At 33.8% G+C, this 22696-nt stretch overlaps 1 protein-coding gene and 1 long non-coding RNA gene across 2 annotated transcripts in view; one reads left to right on the plus strand and one right to left on the minus strand.

Moving 5' to 3' along the window:
* Nucleotides 1-22696, minus strand: part of orb2 (cytoplasmic polyadenylation element-binding protein orb2) — a 69596-nt gene that overhangs the window by 10596 nt on the left and 36304 nt on the right. Inside the window, exons 3-4 of the mRNA XM_089713894.1 lie at nt 2864-2983; nt 1735-1863 (exon numbers count right to left, since the gene is read on the minus strand). Of these exons, the coding sequence (XP_089570020.1) occupies nt 1735-1863; nt 2864-2983 (249 nt within the window). The remainder of the gene's footprint in view (nt 1-1734; nt 1864-2863; nt 2984-22696) is intronic.
* LOC149475013 (uncharacterized) lies at nt 17819-18174 on the plus strand. Its single transcript, XR_016318147.1, has 2 exons — nt 17819-17984; nt 18078-18174. It is a non-coding gene; the product is annotated as an uncharacterized LOC149475013 (long non-coding RNA).

A 22696-nucleotide genomic window follows, 5' to 3' on the forward strand; every position in this document is an offset into this window, starting at 1 on the left:
ACCCTGTGATGGCGGGTGCCTTTAAAAAAAAAAAAAAAAAAAAAAAAAAAAAAAAAGGATACAATGGCTGACCTAGATGGCCAAGGTGCGACTTCTTTGCATATTTATGTTTAAACAATCGATATGGTAAAGACAGTTTAAATAAATAAACTGTGTGAAAGATTTATTTATACATATTTATAATACTAAATGCGTTTATTTTTTCTAGTTATTTGAAGTTAATGTTTTAGGCAGTATAAATATTCAATTTGGAAAACAGACGCATTACAGAAACTAAATGTTTTATTATTTGTTTTATTTTTTTATTCAAAACTTATCTGAAATCGCTCATCCGTGACAAGGCTGCTTTTAAATAAAATGTTTTATACCGAATAAAAATGTATGGTCGGCAAAATCACCAATCGACATAGATATTTTAAACCTTAATAAAATAGGAAAGGCTCTATGTAAACTATTTGTTTTTCAAACAGTTTTTTGTACAAAGTAAGTACTTTGTACTTAGTAATATTTACTAACATTGTTAACAGGCTTTACCTGCTGACCGTACACTACTTGGAAGAGCTAAACAGTCGCTTATTGGAAAATAATAATTCGCTTACATTTAATTGCCGACTTGTGCTATTTCAAAGGAATGTTTGGTTTCCGAACGAATCTAGATTATGAACCATTGCTTTTGTATCCAAATAGCTTTTGCAGTTTTTGCGTGGCTACCATACAAATATTTAAACTAATTGACAGCTACGTAAGATATACCGATATAATATAACGATTTCATATTTACCGAGTAATATTAAGGCTATATTTTTTAGTCATGTCTAATTTTGTATAAATTACTGGCTGTCATGAAAAACGAAATTTTCGCCCTCTGCCCCACATAGGGGCCACAGGACATTAAGTCACGAAAAACGAAAACATATTCGTCTATATTAAGTTAACATTTTATCTCCGACTAAAATGAACCAGTTACTTGTTTATCCTTGTTAATAAATAACACACAAATCGATGTAAGCGCGGAAGTACAAAAATTATACACTGGGTGCGCCTCGTCAATTGAGCCATTACCCTAACACAATGATTACCTACTATAGTGGACCCCATGACGATCGCAAGTGGCCAGCGGTTGTATTTACTTATTCAGTTTGATAGTGTCCAATAGTAACGAACCCACGGCAGAGTTAGTATTTCTCTGGCTAATGTGTTATTCTTGGTACATAGCTATCACACTGAAAAGTATCATCAAATCCGTTAAGTGGTTTTCGCGTGAAATAATAACAAACATGCATCCGTATATAATTTTAGTAGAGTAAATAAGTTAATACTATGTGATCACTGAAAGTTTTTGTTTAATCAAACGCGGTAAGTAATACTATCAGGAAGTAATTGTAAGATTTCTTTAGATATTTCATTTCTCAAGGAAGGCTATTATTAGATAGGCTATAACATCACTACGAAAATTAGGAGCTGAGCAGGAATGAAAAATATAAAAAAAATATTCGAATCGAATTTTAATATGAAAAAAATGAAAAATATATTTATTTAAAACTATAGTTAATATGTTTGTATACAGATTAATACATATGGGTTAATGTTGAACGTTTTATACACATTTGGATTTTTATAAATTTTATCGAGATAGAGATATCGCAGAAAATTAAAATTTTAATTTGTATTATATGTGTGTCCTGTATGTGTGTCTTAATATATATGTGTGTATGTGCATGTAAACACACCCACCTTCATCAATATCGGGCGGCAAGCCCCCCACAAACACCTTCCGGCTGAACCGCTCGCCGTGCTCCGAGCCGGCCGACACGGGCGACGAGCGCGCCGGCGAACCGAGCGCGCTCACACACATCGATAGCCCTGGAACCCACGAGCCTTCGTTTATTTATTTACGGCAAACACCAAACTTAATTCTAATATTAACACTATGTCCTTAACCAGTCGATTAGGCTATCGATTGATTGGTGTATGTATCGATTGATTGATTGGTGTCTCGATCGATTGATTGGTTGGTGTATCTATCAATTGATTAGGCGGGTTCCCATAGAGCGAACAGAATTGCAAAGTAGCTGGAGATATTCCTAGGTCGAGCCACATGCGTATAGTTGCTCGCTCTACGGGGAGCGATCTAATCAATTCGGTAGAGACACTAATCAATCGATCAAATAAAACGCGTGTAAACATTATGTCAATTTCTTATTAAAAACAAAATACATTATAATTCTATTATTTTTATTCAATCGCTTTTTCAGTTTTAAAATAGAGGAAAAACTGAGGATGAAGTTCACAGATAAAAGTGCTCCATGTAACCTTTTTATTGCGTTATAATTTATAAATGACCAAAATTCATTTGCTATTTCTTTTTGATTCTGTTGTTAGCCGTAGTTTCAACTCTTAGAGCGTATACGCACTATGCGGGTAGCCGCATTGCGGGTAGCCGTCCGGCTGACCGCAAGCACAATTATGTACGTAATATTCATTTCTATGCGCACTGCGATGCGGCTACCGCAGACCGCACAGTGCGCATAGAAATGAATATTACGTACATAATTGTGCTTGCGGTCAGCCGGACGGCTACCCGCAATGCGGCTACCCGCATAGTGCGTATACGCTCTTAGCAAGATAACATGACTGTAAATAATTGTATTTCTCTGTGAGTGATTCAAATGTAAACTTTTGAGAATGTCCTTCGTCATTAACGTAAGATTCATATAATTCATTAGAAGATGAAATGCCCTACAATTCCTTATTAGCCAAAGTAACCGCGCAAATTTTCCCATTTACAATGTTAAGGACATTTTTATTTGTTATACAGACGTTAACTATAATTCAAGAGCCATTTACTAGTACTTAGACTAACCTGCAGCACTGAGCCTCGACACGACGTCCTGCGTCTGGTCGCCGGGGCCAGAGGGCGATCCCGCGCCCGCCGCGCTCGCCACGCTCGCCTCCTCCACGCCGGGGAAGAACGGCGACTTGCCTGCAAGAGACGGTCATTTTGAATAAGGGCTATCGTAGACAATGCTTGTTTGGAGGGGAAAAAATGAAATTTACTGTGTTAACAGCCTTATTGCCATACTGTTGATACTCAACGAGATTGTATACTTGCGGTCTTACTAATAAAAAGTTAAACAATGGATAAATTTCTACCATTTTCTACCATAGCTGTGTCCTGCTCTTGCTCACATGAAACGTCAATCATAAAAACAAGACAGGTTATTGCAATAACTAATCCATTGCATAGCGAATGGGTAACATTTTATTAGTAAGACCGTTGATTTTTGAATAAATATTTTTTACTTTACTTTCAAAAATAGCGACTTGCCTGCAAGAGACGTTCATATAATATACTGATGTATAAGAGAATGTAATTAAATGTAGAGTCCAATAGAGCGCTTATGGGCAAATATGTGGTGCTAGAGATGTATGTGTGAGCAAATATTTCCTGGTATTGGTGAGCAAGAGCATGTAGTCTATATTATAATACCTGTCGGCAAATTTTTCGTCATAGATGTGTTTGTGGGCAACTTTTTCATATAGATTGTATCGTTGAACAAATATATGGCAAATTTTGCCTCTAAAATGTATGTGTGTAGGCAACTGTTGCACGTATAGGTAATTTTTTTCGTAATAGGTATGTTTAGGCAAAGTTATTGAATGTATAACGCAGTAAGTTGATGGTAGGTAGGCTAAAATACTTTTAACATTGTAAAACGAATAAGACATACTATAACTAAACATGAAAATAGCAGTATCGCATAATCACAACAACCTTTCAAATTAATTATAATAAATAAATATACTATTGCAAATTGCACACAATGTCATTTCATAGACCCTGACCTTGAAACTAGTTATACACGTCGAGGAAGTAAAATTCTTTCACATTTTTAAATATGTATTATAGAAATGCAATTAAATATAAAATGTTAGCATTCCGAATTCGACGCGGTATGAAACATACATGATAGCCTATTATAATAGGACTAGCTTGGTAGATCTTTAAAATCAATAGAGTAGTTTTTTGAGTTAGGTAGGTACATGTTATCAATTAATATTTTCTTTATGGAATTATTTTCATTCAAATGTAAAAGAACATTATATGATTTTAAGGATATTATAAAAATGTTTAAAAATAACACCGCCCTTAATTCTGAAAGGCATATCCGGTCAGTAAGTATCCTAACCGGGCGGAAAAATATAAAAGCCAAAACGAGGGTGTTATGGCAACTCAATATTATCTTTTTCAGTGTAAATATTACATAAATATAATGAAATTTGCGAATAAAATGTAAAACAAACTGAGACAAATAATAATACTATTTTAATGCGATTAGAATCTATACTAATATTATAAAGCTGAATAGTTTGTTTGTTTGAACGCGCTAATCTCAGGAACTACTGGTCCAATTTGAAAAATTCATTCTTCATTTTATTCGTGTTAGATAGCCCATTTATCGAGGAAGGCTAACGAAGACGCTCAGACCAACAGGAGTGGAGCACTGCGGGTAAAACCGCAGGGCACAGCTAGTCCGTCATAAAGTGTACATAGTGCATGTTCAAAAAATAAAAACAATACCTATTATAATAATTTTGTAATCTGTAGAATCTTTTTACGAATTACCGCACCATTAGTTTAACCTAACTACAATACATGCTTCCAGGAAGTTACCATGCTGTCTAAAAGCAGTATCAAACCAATGTGGGAATGTGATAGGGCTAGATGACCTATAGCACCCATTTCTTCCCTGGATATATAAATGCGAAAGTTTGTGAGGATGGATGGATGTTTGTTACTCTTTCACGCAAATACTAAAGAACCGATTACAATTAAATTTGGTATGGAGGTAGCTGAAGACCCTGCAGAATAAGACATAGGCTACTTTTTATCCTGGAAATTCGGGAACGTGAACTGTGCGGGTTTTTCTTTGAAAACGCGGGCGAAGCCGCGTGCGAAAATCTAGTTAAAAATATAGTTATTATTGTCGTAGAAGTAGATAGAGCTTTTTTTAGATAACAGCTGCATTTCTCACAATTCAGCCCTCTTTTTGCATCTTCTATCACAAGATGAAAACGATTAAAACATAAACCAACGTGTGACAGGAGTCAACGACATGCATTGGAAGGCTGCCAATCGGCAAATGTCACCAATGCTATCAGCTAGAGTCTAGCTACCGTAGACCATCTTAACAAGGAAAGTATAACAAAACTATACTAATACTAGCGGTCCGCCCCGGCTTCGCTCGTGGTACATATTTACGTTTTCTCTACATAAGAACCATCCTCGTACTTCAAGGAATATAATTAAAAAAAAATATCGAAATCGGTCCACCCGTTCACGCGTGATGCCGTGACCAAATATTTTCTAATATAATAGAGCCGAGTTTGTTTTTTTGAACGGAAATCTCAGGAACTACTGGTCCGATTTAAAAAATTATTTGTGTTAGATAGCCCATTTATCGAGGAAGGCTATAGGCTAATCATCACGCTAAGACACCTACAGGAGCAGACCAATGTGGGTAAAACCGCGGGGCACAGCTACATTATAAACAAAATACCTAGGTTTAATTTCACAATTTCTACTAAATTAAAAAGAAACGAATCGCCCGTACCTATACTTATGAGCCTATGTTAAGATATGAATAAATTATTTATTATCTGTATTTTTGAATTTTTATGAAAAAGTGCAATGACCCTAGGTCAGTGTCCGTTTAGGGTCAATATCCCTTTTAGAAATCTTCATATAAAGTACTTATAATAAGTTATTGAATAATAATAATTAAATCTATATGCGATGATATTACACAATTTTTTTATAAATATAACAATACGTAAATTTTCATACAAACTATGATCAAAGAAATAATAAGGTTCTTGAACTCGTCGTCTAGATGGCTATGCAACTGATGAAACTAATGTTTATATATTATACTAGATGAAATATTTAAATATGTAAAACTAGCCGTAGAAATGATTATTTTATTATATTTTTATCATTTTTCATAGCATTATAAGTCACACGTACTTTTTAAATATTTACGCGTTGCTAGGCAACACGATAATTTCATCTCAATAGTAATTTTCTATGAAAAATATTTCCGTGTCTTATTTAAATCTAATGTTATTTTAATTGCTTGTTTATTATGATAGAAATAACAAGTTTATTTGAACTTGCGTAAAGTTAAGTTTTCATCCAAGTATACCTACTAAAAAATGTTTTAAAATTTTACTCACTCTTTCTATACGGGAATCTCGGTCCACGAATAAACGGCGTAATTAAAGGAATCGTGTGCACGGACATAACTTTTTTCACTCAAAAAATCGTAAAAACACAGAAAAATGTCACAGACACAAGCACCCCTCGTAGACGAAAATTCGTAATGAAAAAATTGACGCGCGCGTTCCAAACTCGAATGCAATTTTATTTTTAATTTTTTTTTTATTCTAGTGGCCAGTTTCAAAAAATACCGTTTTTAAAAACGAAATATAAAATAACTAACGCATAACGTGCAGTAACGGTATACCGTTTCCCGAAAACTGAAATTAGGGAACGATGTCTCAACTCGCTTACAAAAATAACTTTCAAAGATTCGTGTGATTTATTTAGTCCAACTTCTTTTTTTACGTTGAAGCATAGAACATTGCTGTATTGTGACAGAAATAAACAGCTAATGAGATTTTAAGCGATATTTTATAATACATAATTGTCGTTGGAAAGCCGATATTGATCTATGTGTTTTCTAATAAATACTTTAGTAGTGCGAGTTAATGTTTGTTAAAATATTTTATGGGGGTCCCTACTCTGTTTATTTTCCGATCTTATCTTAATTTTTAACGCGGTTTCATTCATATTCCTGTTGTGCGACAAGAATATTGTATTTAGTGTGAAAACTATTAGTATAGTAGTATGCTACGAGGCATAAGCATAATATTAATTTATTAAATTAATATTATAAATTGTAATTTAATTAATATTAATAAAAAAAAATATGTTCTATAATCATAAACATAATTACAGAATAACATGGAAAATTCAAAGGATTAAAAATTTAGAGTTAATTCTTATATTTACGTAGTAACTATTCAGTAACCTGTATTTATTTGCCAGTTGCCACTTTTTACCTTCTATAAATCTTATGAAACGAAATAAATATGGGTATACTCTAAACTATACACAAAATCAAATTATCAACCACTCTTGCCAACTAGCTCTCTGACTATAACATTACCTTAAAACTACAGCTAGTATAAAACCTCTTGAAATAATAAATTATTAAATAAACTTTTTATATTATAAAACAAAAAATCAAATATCCAAGAGCTCTTGCCAACTGGCTCTCTGACTACAAATCCTTGACTGCGTCGGATAACGTATTGCGCCAATGTCGTTGCGGCTTGTGTCGTAATCGGATGAGCCGCGGTCAAGCGTGTGTTGGTTACTAATTAGTTTTTGTTTAATCAGTGGTTTATCCCTCTCGCTCTTGTGCTATTTAAGGGATAAATATATAAATAGTAAGAAATTATAAAAACAATACATTTTTTACATCCATCATCATCACTTATGGTTTAATTCTCTAGAGTGATGAAAGTCATCACTGCATGGTATAAACTATAAACCAAAGTCGGTTTCTCTGTGCCTATATCCCTATGTATGCTTAAATCTTCAAAACTGCGCAACGGATTTTGATGGGTTTTCTTTAATAGATAGAGTGATTCAAGAGAAAGGTTTAGTGTGTAATTTACTAGGTTTTAAAATCCATGATAAACAATATAGTTACATATTATAAGTATTGCATTCGAAGCAATTATGTAGCTTATTTCATTCTCCTACGATAAATACGAGTAGTATCTATTTCTGAGCTAAAAACCATCAACTCTGGGCTAGCCATTTTACCGTGAAAACGGAACATACACAAATTTATTTCATTGCTTCGCTCGATATACATCTCGCTCTATATTTAATCAAATTACATAAGAGTGAAAGAGACAAAAGAGCAATAGATAAAATCATACATTCAATTGTTTAATTCGTATGACCTTTACATAGAGTGCATTTAAAACGGTAATTATTCATTTAAACGCATTTTAATTAATGATAATAATATAAAGTTGCAGAGTTTGTTTGTTTGAACGCGCTAATCTCAGGAACTACAAGTCTAACAAGGAAAAATATTTCATTATCAGATTGTCCATTTATCGAAGAAGACTTCCAATAGATTGAAGCAATGTGGATAAAACCACGGGGCATAGCTAGTTAATAATAAAATAGCTTAGATTCTAGAACTTAGTTGATATATTATATAATATTACATTCCCTACGTCTATAATATAAAAATGAATCGCAAAATGTGTTGGTATGCGCATAACTCGAGAACGGCTGAACCGATTTCGATAATTCTTTTTTTATTATATTCCTTGAAGTACGAGGATGGTGCTTATGTAGAGAAAACGTAAATATGTACCACGGGCGAAGCCGGGGCGGACCGCTAGTAATATATAGAATTTTAAAATCTAAATAAAAATACACTACTATTCGAAATGTTGGTATTATTCAAAGTTCATACAAAAACACGAACAAAACCGAGTTTATAACTAGTATTTCACATGTCCTCATATATTACAGGATGCGTTTCATTATACTCGGCCTCAACGTTTCAACACGTTGGTTTAATTTCATACTATAGGTTCAATGGTTAACTAGAAGGTTGTAGGTTCAAAACTGTACTTAGTTTTATAGTAGGTAGTTGGAATATATGTGATCCTACTAATATTATAAACTAGCTTACCGCCTGCGGCTTCGCCCGCTTTGCCTAAAACCTAATAAATTATATACTAAAACCTTCCTCTTGAATCATCTCTATCTATTAAAAACGCATCAAAATCCGTTGCGTAGTTTTAAAGATTTAAGCACACAAAGGGATAGGGACAGAGAAAGCGACTTTGTTTTATACTATGTGGTGATGATGCGAAAGTTTGTGAGGATGTGTGTGTGTTTGTTACTCTTTCACACAAATACTACAGAACCGATTACAATGAAATTTAGCACACATATAGAGGGTAACTTGGAATAACACATAGGTTTTATCCCGGAAATCCCACGGGAACGGGAACTATGCCGGTTTTTCTATGAAAACGCGGGCGATTCGCGCGCGCAAAGCCAGTTAATTAGTTATAGATATGTTGCAGATTAGTGCTTGTAATCTAATTTGATGTTTATTTGTATATAATTATAATCTTTGAAATTTATTCAATTTTTGAGTAGTAAAGCAAGTTAGAGCAAGGGTAGAGCACAAATATTTTATTGAAGTGAAATTTCTTTATCGGGGTTGGAAAACAATTTAGTGTAACATTTTTTCGTTACGCGTGACATGCGCGTGACATTTTTCCGTCACGCGCCATCTTTTTCTTATCCCTACCACGCGTGATTCGACGTATTTCTGAAAAATAAGGTCATAAAGAAGTTTCAGTTCTTACGTGTGTACACTAGTACACGCACACATTTTTTATACTAAACAAATGCTACCCTACTTGTTAAAACTATTGATTTTTACACTGACCTACTTAACTCGACCCTGTCCGACAATTCTCGTGACATTCATAATTTATTACATTGTCTATACAAATGTAATAAATACAATTAAGAACAAAAAAACACGGTTTAGTCTTATACTAATGCAAATATTGTTGTTTTGTCACCAATCCTATCCTATCCTATTAATATTATAAATGCGAAAGTTATGAGGATGGATGTATGTTTGTTACTCTTTCTCGCAAATACTACTGAACCGATTTCAATGAAATTTAGCACACATATAGAGGGTAACTTGGATTAACACATAGGATAGGTTTTATCCCGGAAATCCCACGGGAACGGAAACTATGCGGGTTTTTCTTTGCCGTGGGAGGGAAGATAGTATGATGAATGAGTTCAAAAAGCAAGTACATAATTACTATTTATCTTTATGAAATGTATGTTTGTGTGTATATGTATATTATTTTATTATGTAGTATACTCATCTATTTAATTATGTATTGTATCTCCATGTATATATAATTTATTATAAATAGTGTTGTGCACCATCGACCTCAATATATGACTTAATTCTCATGATCCTTGACCTAAGGTTGCCTGGAAGAGATCGCTGTATTAGCGATAAGGCCGCCTTTTTGTACGTTTTTCTATTGTCTGTGTTTTTTGTTATTATTTTGTTTCTGGTGCAAATAAAGTATTTATTCATTCATTCATTCATAGTAATTCATAAATGTTTATTGTACGTAAAAATGTATTAGTTATAAGTTGGTTGTAAATGAAAATTATTTGTAATTATATATTTATGATTAAACGTATTTTCTCTTCTCTCTTCTCTTCATCTTTCTTTCTTTTTATTTTCTGTCACTAAAATCGATAACATGGTTCCTAAGAACAGATCCATGTATCTCATAACTACTCAGGCTTACCTACAGACTTACTCATACCACAGTTAATAAAATAGTTTACTAGTACCCATACTGACCGATCTAATACACTGTGTATTACATACTGTATATTTTTAGTCTGTGGCAGGCTATTTAGACGTCTACACTGCCAATATTACTCGATAAGATTTTTCGAACATATTGCTGCGTTATTTTATTTGCATATAAAAGTGTTTTTCTACTTTGTTTCTTATTGGAATACAAAATATTTTGATTTATGTTACTTGCTATGAACATTCTTAAATTTACACTTATCTTAGTATGAAAAAAAACGTTTTTTTATTATTTGAACCACTTAATTAAGTGTGAAAATTATATCTATATACAATAGAACATAGTTTTGTGTTATTTATTTAATATTATACAAGTTGGACATCAATATTTCATTTAAATTGCATGAGAATAACAGAGAACAATATAATATTATGCTATGTGCTATTCCAGACAATAATCTATCTCTGTACCAAATTTCATACATATCCGATCAGCTGTTTTTGCATGATACAGTATTCACGTTTTAATCTATTCAATCTATACAATATTCAAAATTCAAACATTCATTCATTCAACTAGATCTGCTTTAGAAAATTACCTAATCATTTTTTGACTTAACTTGACTACTTTTTTTGTAAGAAATTATTTACCACCGGTTCGGAAAGCACTTTCTATAGAGAAGTCGAGCCGGCAAGAAGCTCTGTACCTAAGCTCTGTACTATATCATTCAATTTAACATATTATACAAGCTAAAAAGAAAAGCCTAACCCAGAAAGAAAATCTTAACCTATTAAAACCTATATCTATAAACACTTAAAATCATCACTACATAGTACCTATAAAACGAAGTCGCTTTCTCTGTCCCTATGTCCCTATGTATGCTTAAATCTTTAAAACTACGCAACAGATTTTGATACGGTTTTTTTTAATAGATAGAGTGATTCAAGAGGAAGGTTTTAGTATATAATGTATTATGTTTTAGATAAAGCGGGCGAAGCCGCGGGCGGAAAGCTAGTATTATATAAATCTTATATATAAAATTCTCGTGTCACAATGTTAGTCTGCATACTCCTCCGAAACGGGTGGACCGATTCTCATGAAATTTTCTGTGCATATCGGGTAAGTCTGAGAATCGGCCAACATCTATTTTTCATATGTACCACGGGCGAAGCCGGGACGGACCGCTAGTGTAGATATAAAAACCACTATCGAATTGGGCAACCATAATATTATATTATGTTTATTGAAATGAAAAAAAAATTAAAAAGGTATATAAGATATATAAAATTAAACATTAAAAAGGTCATAATTTCCAGGGTACCCAGTTCACATCCCGTGTTGTCAGCTTGACGAAAACTTGACAAGGTCAATGAACCAGCACGTGCTAGCGCATGCGTGTGACAGTACACAATTTTGGTGCCCTATTACTATTACCACCTATTACCCTATACTTATTATGTTACTAATCTCTACACGGCTTCCTAAATGTAGAAATTGTAAAATGAAATAACATGGGAATGATATGTTTTAAAAAGTAGCATTATAATGGTTAGGGAGCCAGGTGCAAATTTGGTTAACTATTTCCTCTCAAGAGATAATTCGTCAGACGCATGAGAGTATAGTACATATTATAAAGCCTCGTGAACGTCAGCTGGCGCTCGGTTGGGGGGGTGAGCGGTTGTAGCCTCCCACGCACATAGGAAAAAAAATACATTCATTCATTCATTTCCTCTCAGCTAAAAATTTGTCAAATTGTAGCTAACCCAATATCTCAACGAAAAAAAATAGTCAGCTGGTTACAACATGGTGTATTATACGTCAGCTGGTGTCTCGAACATGAAAGTTAAATTTAAAGAAAAATTCATTTTCCGTTATTTCCTCTCAAACAAAAATTTACCTGATGATAGCTTATATGTAACTGTGGATAAATATATATGTCAGCTGGCTGTATCTTGGTGGAAAAACCGTCAGCTGATACGGGAGGCTACAACTGCTCTTCCCCCCAACCGAGCTCCAGCTGACGTTCACGAGGCTTCATAATACTATACTTTGATGCATTTTACTAATTACCGCTTGAGAGGAACTTGGTCATAAAATCTGCTGCTGGCTCCCGGACCATAATATTGATATGATTCGAAAAGAGCAACTATGGAGTTTCTTGCCGGTTCTTCTCAATAGATACTGTTTTCCGAATCGGTGGTAAATGGTTGTAAAAAAAATATGTTATGACGGTTCAAGTGCTTCTAGAAGAAGTCTAATTGAATAAATAAATGTTTGAGTTTGAGTTTTTTTACTTTATAGGGTAGCGCTCTAGCCTCCTAACTATTTCTAGACACATAAATCTATACTAATATTATAAAGCTGAAGAGCTTATGTGTTTGTTTGTTTGTTTGTTTGAACGCGCTAATCTCAGAAACTACTGTTCCGACTCCGTACTGCGCGTTAAACCGCGCGGCACAGCTAGAGCCACCCGAAACAAGAACCACCACCAAATACAGTTCAATACAAGAACCACCAGATACTTCTCAATACAAGAACCACCACCAAATATTTTTCAATACAAGAAGATGCAGATAAACAAAGCGGTTATATAATGACACTCGTTATATGCGACCCGATTGCTAAATGACCCAGATCCGGGAGAAGTAAGCGCATCTGAGCACTAGATATCTAGGCTAGACCGCTTTTAGGGCTTACTCTGCCATTAGCATTACGTGATGTTTTTTGAATGAGTTAGCAGGTTGATTCATATACTTACTAGATGATAGAAACTTGATAGAAAGAAACGTTTATTTGATTCTATATGAGAGAACAAAAAATACCTACAATTAAAACATGACATACAATTAAAACATTAGTCAAATATATTGAAAAATAAAAATTAAAAATATACTGACACATAGTGCAGCTAAACGCTAGCCATTTTTAAACAGAATGAATCAATATTAAGAGTTGATTTATAGGTATATTTAATTTTGAAAAGTACGTATGTTAATCTGATATGTAGGTACGTTAAAACGCTGCATAAAATTGTATGTAAGTGACAAATTTATAAACTGTTTTTGTTTGATTGTTACGATATTAATCAAAAGCAACTGGATATTTAAAAATGATTTTACCATAAGAAAGCTACATATACCAAGAACCATCCATACTAATATTATAAATGCGAAAGTAACTCTGTCTGTCTGTCTGTTACTCAATCACGCCTTAACTACTGAACCAATTTGCATGAAATTTGGTATAGAGATATTTTGATACCCGAGAAAGGACATAGGATAGGTTTTATCCCGGAAATCCTACGGGAACGGGTTTTCCTTTGAAAACGCGGGCGAAGCCGCGGGCGGAAAGCTAGTAGACTATAATTTACGAGGCCGGGGCAAGCGGCTATAGTAAGTAACCTAGATTAATATAGAGCACTAAAATTCAGGATAGAGCCGAACGAAGTGGGCTATAGCCAGTACTTGTACAGTAAGGGCCGATTTTTTTCAACCTTCTGTCAAAACCACAGATAATGTATTTGTATCCTACTATAATATTATAAATGCGAAAGTTTGTGAGGATGTATGGATGTATGTGTGTGTGTGTGTATGTATGTTTGTTACTCTTTCACGAAAATACTACTGAACTGATTAAATGAAATTTAGCACACATATAGAGGGTAACTTAATTGGATTAACACATAGGATAGCTGATTTTATCCCGGAAATCCCACGGGAACGGGAACTACGAGGGTTTTTCTTTGAAAACGCGGGCGAAGCCGCGGGCGTAAAGCTAGCACTAGTATAATAGTATACTAGACTAGACATACATTGTCAACAACCGATTTGTCTTAAAATGTCACATGTAAACTGTCAAAATACGGGATACTAACACATTTTTGAAAAAGTTGTTTTATTCGATATTCGACGAATGTAACCAAGAATTAAAAATCCTAAAACTAAAATAATAATAATTAAAAAGCATGTGTTTGTTGTGTAATTACATTCAAACTGATAACAAACTGATGAAAACAAAACACATTAATGGGCGTTTTCACACCTTCCTGATATGTTCTGCTTAGCTTATCTGTCAGTTATAATGAGCTTGTATAATATTATAATGAATGAAAATTTACGTCAAAAGGTGTCAAATATCAGGCACATTAGCATTATCCCCATGCGCATTAGAAAAATATTTCACAAAAAGGAAGGAAAATATTTACCGCTAATCTATACTAATATTATAAAGAGGAAAAGTTTGTAAGTATGTATGTATGTATGGTTTTCACGCAAAAACTACTGGACCGATTTCAAAAATTCTTTCACCATTAGAAAGCTGCATCTTTACTGAGCAACATAGGCTATATTGCATTTTCAAAAAATTAGAGATCCTTACCAAAAATGCAATAATGTAACCCGAGGTGTAAAAAAATCCTCAATAAAACTTCTGTCATCGCGTGCGCTGCGGAATCTATTGAAGATAGAACAAAAAAATGTTCTACGGTATTATAGAATGGATCAATATCTACAAGAAAGTCCGCGATACCATATGTCCATCTTCAGTAGTTATGTTACTACAACAACTTTTTTACGTTTTCAAAGTAAATAGAAGTGCCGACAGTAATCAAACCATGTTATCCATACACATATATTAATCCTTATCCCATTAAATGATGTTTTATTATAGACTGTTTCAATACCAGCAAAATACTTTTTAAATGAAAACAATTGGATATTCCATTCAAAAGATATGACGAATTTTTAAAAGTGTCAATCTACAGAAAATAGTAGGTATACTGTTCGAGCAGGCCGTAGTGCGGGGGTCACGGAGGAATTCTACCAATATGCGTCTTGAGACTTGACGGAACACAGTGGGGTTTTGGTCGGTAGGAATCCGACATAACCCACGGCCCCTCCCCCGGAGGCCGTGGGTATCTATGAAAGATTTCCCCACTAAAACAAAAAAAAAAAGGCCGTAGTGCGGGACGGGGTAAAGGTGATTTTCATGTGATTAAAAATTAAACCTATAGTCCGACCTATAGTAGACTTTTCACTGTAACGATATCGCTATCTATGCGGGTGAAACCGCAGGGCATTGCTAGTCATTTATAATGACACATTTTTGTTTTTTAAGCAGACTCTACTATAAAATAATTATTTGGTAATGAAAATAAATTGGGTTCTAAAATCAGCTGTTTCTAACTTAAACAAAAGAATAACGATTTATCGATATTCATTTTACAGAAGCCAAAAATATATTACTTATGAAAGCCCTATCTATTCACTGTACTTCAAGGTATTAATAATTAAATGCTTAATATTTTATAGATAATTACTAACTGCAAGCCATATTTAATTCAATAGATACACGATCAAATTAGCCTCTAACTTAATGAAGGTCGTAATGAAATCGATTCTCTATTTAGCATAAAATGCAGCAAACATTCTATATACCTTCTATATGCTTCCACAATAAATTGACCTATTTTGCAAAAAGAACCTACACAGAAAGAGTAAGATATACATTTACGTAATAAATAAAAAGGGAGAGAACATCCCCGCGTTCCACTAGCACACATACGCTATAATCAATTAATAATTTTATTAAATGCAGTATCAACACACCACGCCTTCCGGGACCGCGCACGCGCGTAACCATGGCAACGCCAACATGGCCGCGTCACTATGGCAACGGGTAAGTGGAACAGGCTCAGGTGACCTATTTCTGTGTTTTATGTACGGCATTGTTTGAGTTATTGAACCAAATGCATGTATTATATAACTAGGGAAAGATAGTTTTTGGTATCGTTATAAGGAGAATGGAAAATCTGGGAGGAAAATATGACGTTTTCTTTTTCAGAATATTAAATTAATAAAAAACGACCACTGCGTCATTTTCACAGGTAGCTGAAGATAATGAGTGCTTCGTTTAAAAAGCTGTATAGAAAATGCTCTACACAGTCATTGAGATAATATTAATATGGAGTCGATACCGCCTACACCACTTATGTTCCACTCAACATACGTCATGTGGCGTAACTGCACTCAGTCGCTTGCTCGCTCATTGGCGCGAACGTCACGCTCATTAGGGTTCCGTAGCCAAAATGGCAAAAACGGAACCCTTATAGTTTCGTCATGTCCGTCTGTCCGTCTGTCCGTCTGTCCGTCTGTCACAGCCGATTTACTCGGAAACTATAAGTACTACAGTGATGAAATTTGATGGGAATATGTGTTGTATGAACCGCTACAAAAATATGACACTAAATAGTAAAAAAAAGAATTGGGGGTGGGGCCCCCCATACATGTAACTGAGGGATGAAATTTTTTTTTTCGATGTACATACCCGTGTGGGGTATCAATGGAAAGGTCTTTTAAAATGATATAAAGTTTTCTAAAAAACATTTTTCTTAAAGTGAACGGTTTTTGAGATATCAGCTCTCAAAGTCGTAAAAAGTATGTCCCCCCCCCTCTATTTTTATAACTACGGGGTATAAAATTCTAAAAAAAATAGAGGTGATGCATGCTAATTAACTCTTTCAACGATTTTTGGTTTGATCAAAGTATCTCTTATAGTTTTTGAGATAGGTTGATTTAACTGTAATTTATTATATTTGCTGCTACGGAACCCTTTGTGCGCGAGCCCGACTCGCACTTGGCCGGTTTTATTTTTTATTTGTTTTAAAGTGAAACGCATCAAATATGCCTACGTGTGTGTTACGATATTGCACAAATAATACAAATAATACGGAAAAGTGCAAAGGAATAACTTTTCAATCAGTAAGTAACTAGATAATAATTTTTAAAACTTAGTTAGAACAAAATTTTTGGCGGGCGACATTTTGCGTCATTTGTCATAGATTAAAAATTTAAGATATGACATTGGGCATGAAATAAGTGTTGTTAGTAATATTTGCTGGCGTATATTTTTATAGTATAAAATAATAATTTTACATATTTAGAAAAGCATAGACTGGTTGTTAATTGAAAAAAGGTGAAATCATGAAATATGAAAATCAATTACTTAATCACCAATTTTTTTTTGTTAATTGATTTTAATCAATTTTAATTGATATTGTATAAGCTACTGACTTGAACGTATAATTGAATTATTATTTATTTATCTGCACTAATATTATAAAGAGGAAAACTTTGTTTGTTTGTTTGATTGTAATAAATAGGCTCATAAACTATTGGACCGATTTTGATGAAATTTGGCACAGACAATCGATTGACTGAAAACCCTGAGAAAAAACATAGGCTACTTTTTATTGCGAAATATGTACCACGGGCGAAGCCGGGGCGGACCGCTAGTTCAGAGATTAATATTTTTTCTATTCAAGGTTTCCATGTCTGGGCCATGAAGAAAGGGAAAAATGGGTAAAATTTGTCCAAAACAACCGCAGTGAAGAAACCTGGTTACCATCCGATAGAACTTGCGTCTGTTCATTGCATTTTCGCGATGAGGATAAAATATATACCACAAAAGCGGGAAGGCGTATTCTAAAGAAGTCTGCTGTTCCTTGTATTGATGTTAGTAATAATAATAAAATTTTACGGATTTGTATAACAAATAAAATATTATTTTAGCCATCACTAACATTATTATTATTATATTTATTTTAGCCGAAGGTGTGCTACAATAGTACTGGAACAATACAAGCAATTTCTGAGCCGGGAACATGTTCTGAGGATGATGAACTAAATATAAATAAACACAATTTTTACACGGCTTTTATTTTTTTTTCTAAAAAAGGCTCAATTTGTAAGGAATGAAACTTCCCATAGCCCTGACTGAACCTCCTCATCCTATATTATATGCCAGATATTGTTAGCCCCGCGTAGTAAAGTCAGTTTATATCTAAAATAAATATTAAGTAAGTACAAAGAAAATTTCAAGTCAACGTGCATGTAAGGAGTGGCACCCAATAAAATAGACAGAAAGGAACAAAGTGTCGCCTCTATAGCGGTGAGTCAGTGACATCGCATAATCTATGACTGTCTAGCCGTCATTCGCGCGCCCCGCGCCGCCATCTTGGCGCACAGATTTTGTTCGTGGTGTCTGCTCCATATTAATATTATCTCAATGTACACAGTTACCAATACCTACACCAAATTTGATTAGTTTCCAGAGGTTTACGTATTTATAGAGATTTTCTTTTTAATCTGTTGTTAGTGTCAAAAAGCGTCGTAACCCGGAAGAATTGATTCTTCCATACTTCAAAGCTCTATCTTTAACGTGTAACAATTAAGTATTAATCATTGACTTAAAATTACTACGTATGGAGGAGACACCACGAACAAAATGTGTGCGCCATTTTTTTGCTCTAAGTTTTAAAAATTATTATCTAGTTAGGTACTTACCGATGAAAGTTATTCCTTTGCACTTTTCCGTATTATTTGTGCAATATCGTAACAAACACGAAGGCATATTTGATGCGTTTCACTTTAAAACAAATAAAAAATGAGCGTGCAGTTACGCCATATGGCGTATGTTGAGCGGAACATAAGTGATGTAGGCGGTGTCGTCTCCATATGTATATCTCAATGGTATTAATATAGGTAGACTAGTCTGAGCATAGGCTATATTCTAAAACCAGGTCAACCCGGACATAGCCGAAAAATCTACTAGTATAAAATTATTTCTGGATTTTACTTATAATATGCTGTTATTAGCTTATAAATGAAACTAGCTAGAACCCGCAGCGTCTCTCGCGTGATATTTGCGTAAACCTATAATCTCAACAATGTTCCTTATTCCCCATCGTTGACATTTTAACAGATGACATTTCAATTTTTTTTGTTTAAAAGTAAAGAATTAACTTTATGGGAAGCAGGTTTTGATTGAAAATCGTTCCTAAAATACGTAAATATAAAATAAATAAAAACTTACCGTAATATGGCATATTGGTGATCATTCTTTCGTTTATCATAACCACTCTGCACTTAACACTAATACATTTCACTGTATCACTGTAAAATATTGACACTAAAAATAGTGGGAAAATTGATTTAGTACAATGAATTAGGAAATTGCAGAAAGTGTAGTAAGTTGTGTCCTATGAATTATGATCCTATAATAAATGCCAATGTAGTAAAGCTGTAGAGTTTGTTTGTTTCGAATTGAAGAATTACCTATTTTTGTGTTCAATAATTCCCAGAATTTAGCGAAGAAAATTATAAGGCTACAATTAAATCTTAATCTTAATTCTTAATTCTTAATATTCTTAATCTTAATACTATTATAAAGGCGAAAGTTTGTAAGGATATATGGATGTATGGATGTATGGATGTTTGTTACTCTTTCACGTAAAAACTACTGAACCGATTACAATAAAATTTAGCACACATATAGAGGGTAACTTGGATTAACACATAGGATAGTTTTTATCCCGGAAATCCCACGGGAACGGGAACTATGCGGGCTTTCCTTTGCAAACGCGGGCGAAGCCGCGGGCGGAAATCTAGTACCATATAAGACCACGCTACAACTAGCGGAGCAGCTATGGAAAATATTGTAAAAATGGGTACAAATATTCATTTTAAGAGCAGACAAAGTTGCTAGTGTAAAATATATTAAACAAGGTGTACGCCGTGTAACTCGCGAACAAAACCACAAACAAAACATGCATCCCTTGAATTGATTGAAAATCTGCTAAAGCAGAAGAGTTTATTTGTTTGTTTGCTTGAACGCACTATATCTAGGGAACCATGGGTCCGATTTGAAAAATTTCACTGTTAGATACTTAGCCCATTTATCGAGGCTATATTATATCACAATAAGACTAAATGTTAAAAATATGTACTTAATGACGTTTCAAAAGTGCTTCTAGAAGAAGTCTAATTGAATAAATAAATGTTTGAGTTTGAGTTTGAGTTAGGAGCGGAGTAATACTAGTAAAACCGTGGGGCACAGCTAGTCTTATATATAAAAATGAATCGCAAAATGTGTTGGTAAGCGCATAACTCGAGAACGGCTGAACCGATTTCGATAATTCTTTTTTTATTATATTCCTTGAAGTACGAGGATGGTTTTTATGTAGAGAAAACGTAAATATGTACCACGGGCGAAGCCGGGGCGGACCGCTAGTCTTCTTATATATAAAAATGAATCGCAAAATGTGTTGGTAAGCGCATAACTCGAGAACGGCTGAACCGATTTCGATAATTCTTTTTTTATTATATTCCTTGAAGTACGAGGATGGTTCTTATGTAGAGAAAACGTAAACATGTACCACGGGCGAAGCCGGGGCGGACCGCTAGTCTTATATATAAAAATGAATCGCAAAATGTGTTGGTAAGCGCATAACTCGAGAACGGCTGAACCGATTTCGATAATTCTTTTTTTATTATATTCCTTGAAGTACGAGGATGGTTCTTATGTAGAGAAAACGTAAACATGTGCCACGGGCGAAGCCGGGGCGGATCGCTAGTAATATATAAATATCTATAACAAATAAAGTCAAGTGCATAGTCTAGTCAAGCCTTGAAAGCGTTTAGTATATTTACAACGTTTTGTGAAAATCACTGCGCTAGTGATGAGCTACTGATCAGATTTATCGATAAAACTTTACTCGTTTTCTTGAAATTTTATCGATTTAATATGGATGTTATAACTAGGTCATAGGATTTCTATTAAATATCCATAAATGCGATAAATTCACATATGCTAATATGAAACATTAAATAAAAATATATTTCAAAATTTAAATAGGTATTTCAAACTAGTTTTGACTTAATAAAATTAATTTTTATATAATATTCTGTAAATGCTTGACCCATTGAGCCCCAAACGGCCCGATCGGTCCCAGACACAATAGATTTTCTATTGTGTCTGTGGTTCCGGGGCCTGAGTTATGAGCCTAATGATTGTAATTCGAATTGTGAACTAGCTTTCCGACCGCAGCTTCGCCCGCTTTGTCTAAAACTTAATGAATTATACACCAAACCTTTATCTTGATTCTTGAATCACTCTTTCCTGTAGTATAATATGTATTGTCTATGACTCTATCTATAAAAAAAAACATCAAAATCCGTTTCAAAGTTTTAAAGATTTAAGCATACATAGGGATATAGGATAAAATTACTTTGTTTTATACGATGTAGTGATGATATATTTTTTATCACTAGAAGCATTTTTAATATATTTTGATCTTTGATACATCTATACAAAAGAAATACTAAATGTAACTGTTTATAAAGTTTAATGGTAATTTATCTAGCAGATATTAAAATGAGAATACGTGAGAAGAATCATTTCAAATAATAAATTAACATATAAATATAAAAACTACTGCGCAGTTCTTATCATGTGCTGCATATAATATCATTTTATGATTCTAACTCAATTTGATTATTTATAACTAGCTGTTCCGCGCGGCTTCACCCGCATTTCTCCGCTCCTCTTGGTCTTAGCGTGATGATATATAGCTTATAACCTTCCTCGATAAATGGGCTATCTAACACCGAAAGAATTTTTCAAATCGGACCAGTAGTTCCCGAGATTAGCGCGTTCAAACAAACAAACAAACTCTTCAGCTTTATAATATTAGTATAGATGTACTTATCCTATCCTAGTAATAGGTATTATAAATGCGAAAGTATGAAATGAAATGAAATAATAATGAAATAATTTATTTGCAGGAATTGTGGTTAATACAAGGTTTTGAAGGTTTTGGTTTTTATGTGAAGATGTTGTACGTATGTTTTCTTTCACGAACAACTACTGCACGTATTTAGATGAAGATTTACAGTAAAGAGATTATACATATAGGGGTACGTCCGTGGGTGAATCCGCTAGTAATTTAAGTATACTTTTCTAATAATAAATAATTAGGTACTTATCGATGTATTTGATTAAAACAGTAAATTATTAAGTAATCTATCTGTTTCTTGCTCCACTCAGCCATTAGTATGATTAAAATAGATTGACATTAACATATTTAGAACTTGGAATGAGTAGTATCGATTAAGTTTCTGTACAAATAAATGTTTGTATATTATGTTAATGTTATGAAATAAATTCCTCCGTCGCATCTTTCTGTTAATAAAGTCAAAACTACTGCACCGATTTTCATTCTGTTTTCACAAATAGATAACGTAGTTCTCGAAAGTTTTAATTATTAAGTTTTAGGCTACGCAGGCGAAGCCGCTCTCAGAAAGCTTGTGTATGTATAAAATTTTTTTAGCAATTTCCCACAAATATCACAAATACAACAAAATAGAAGTATCTCAAACCAAACGTC

The sequence above is a fragment of the Colias philodice genome, chromosome 31 (assembly GCF_061535455.1).
Source record: "Colias philodice isolate Cphi_HAF_F1 chromosome 31, ilColPhil1 Martin Lab GWU primary, whole genome shotgun sequence".
Taxonomy (NCBI): Eukaryota; Metazoa; Arthropoda; class Insecta; order Lepidoptera; family Pieridae; genus Colias; species Colias philodice.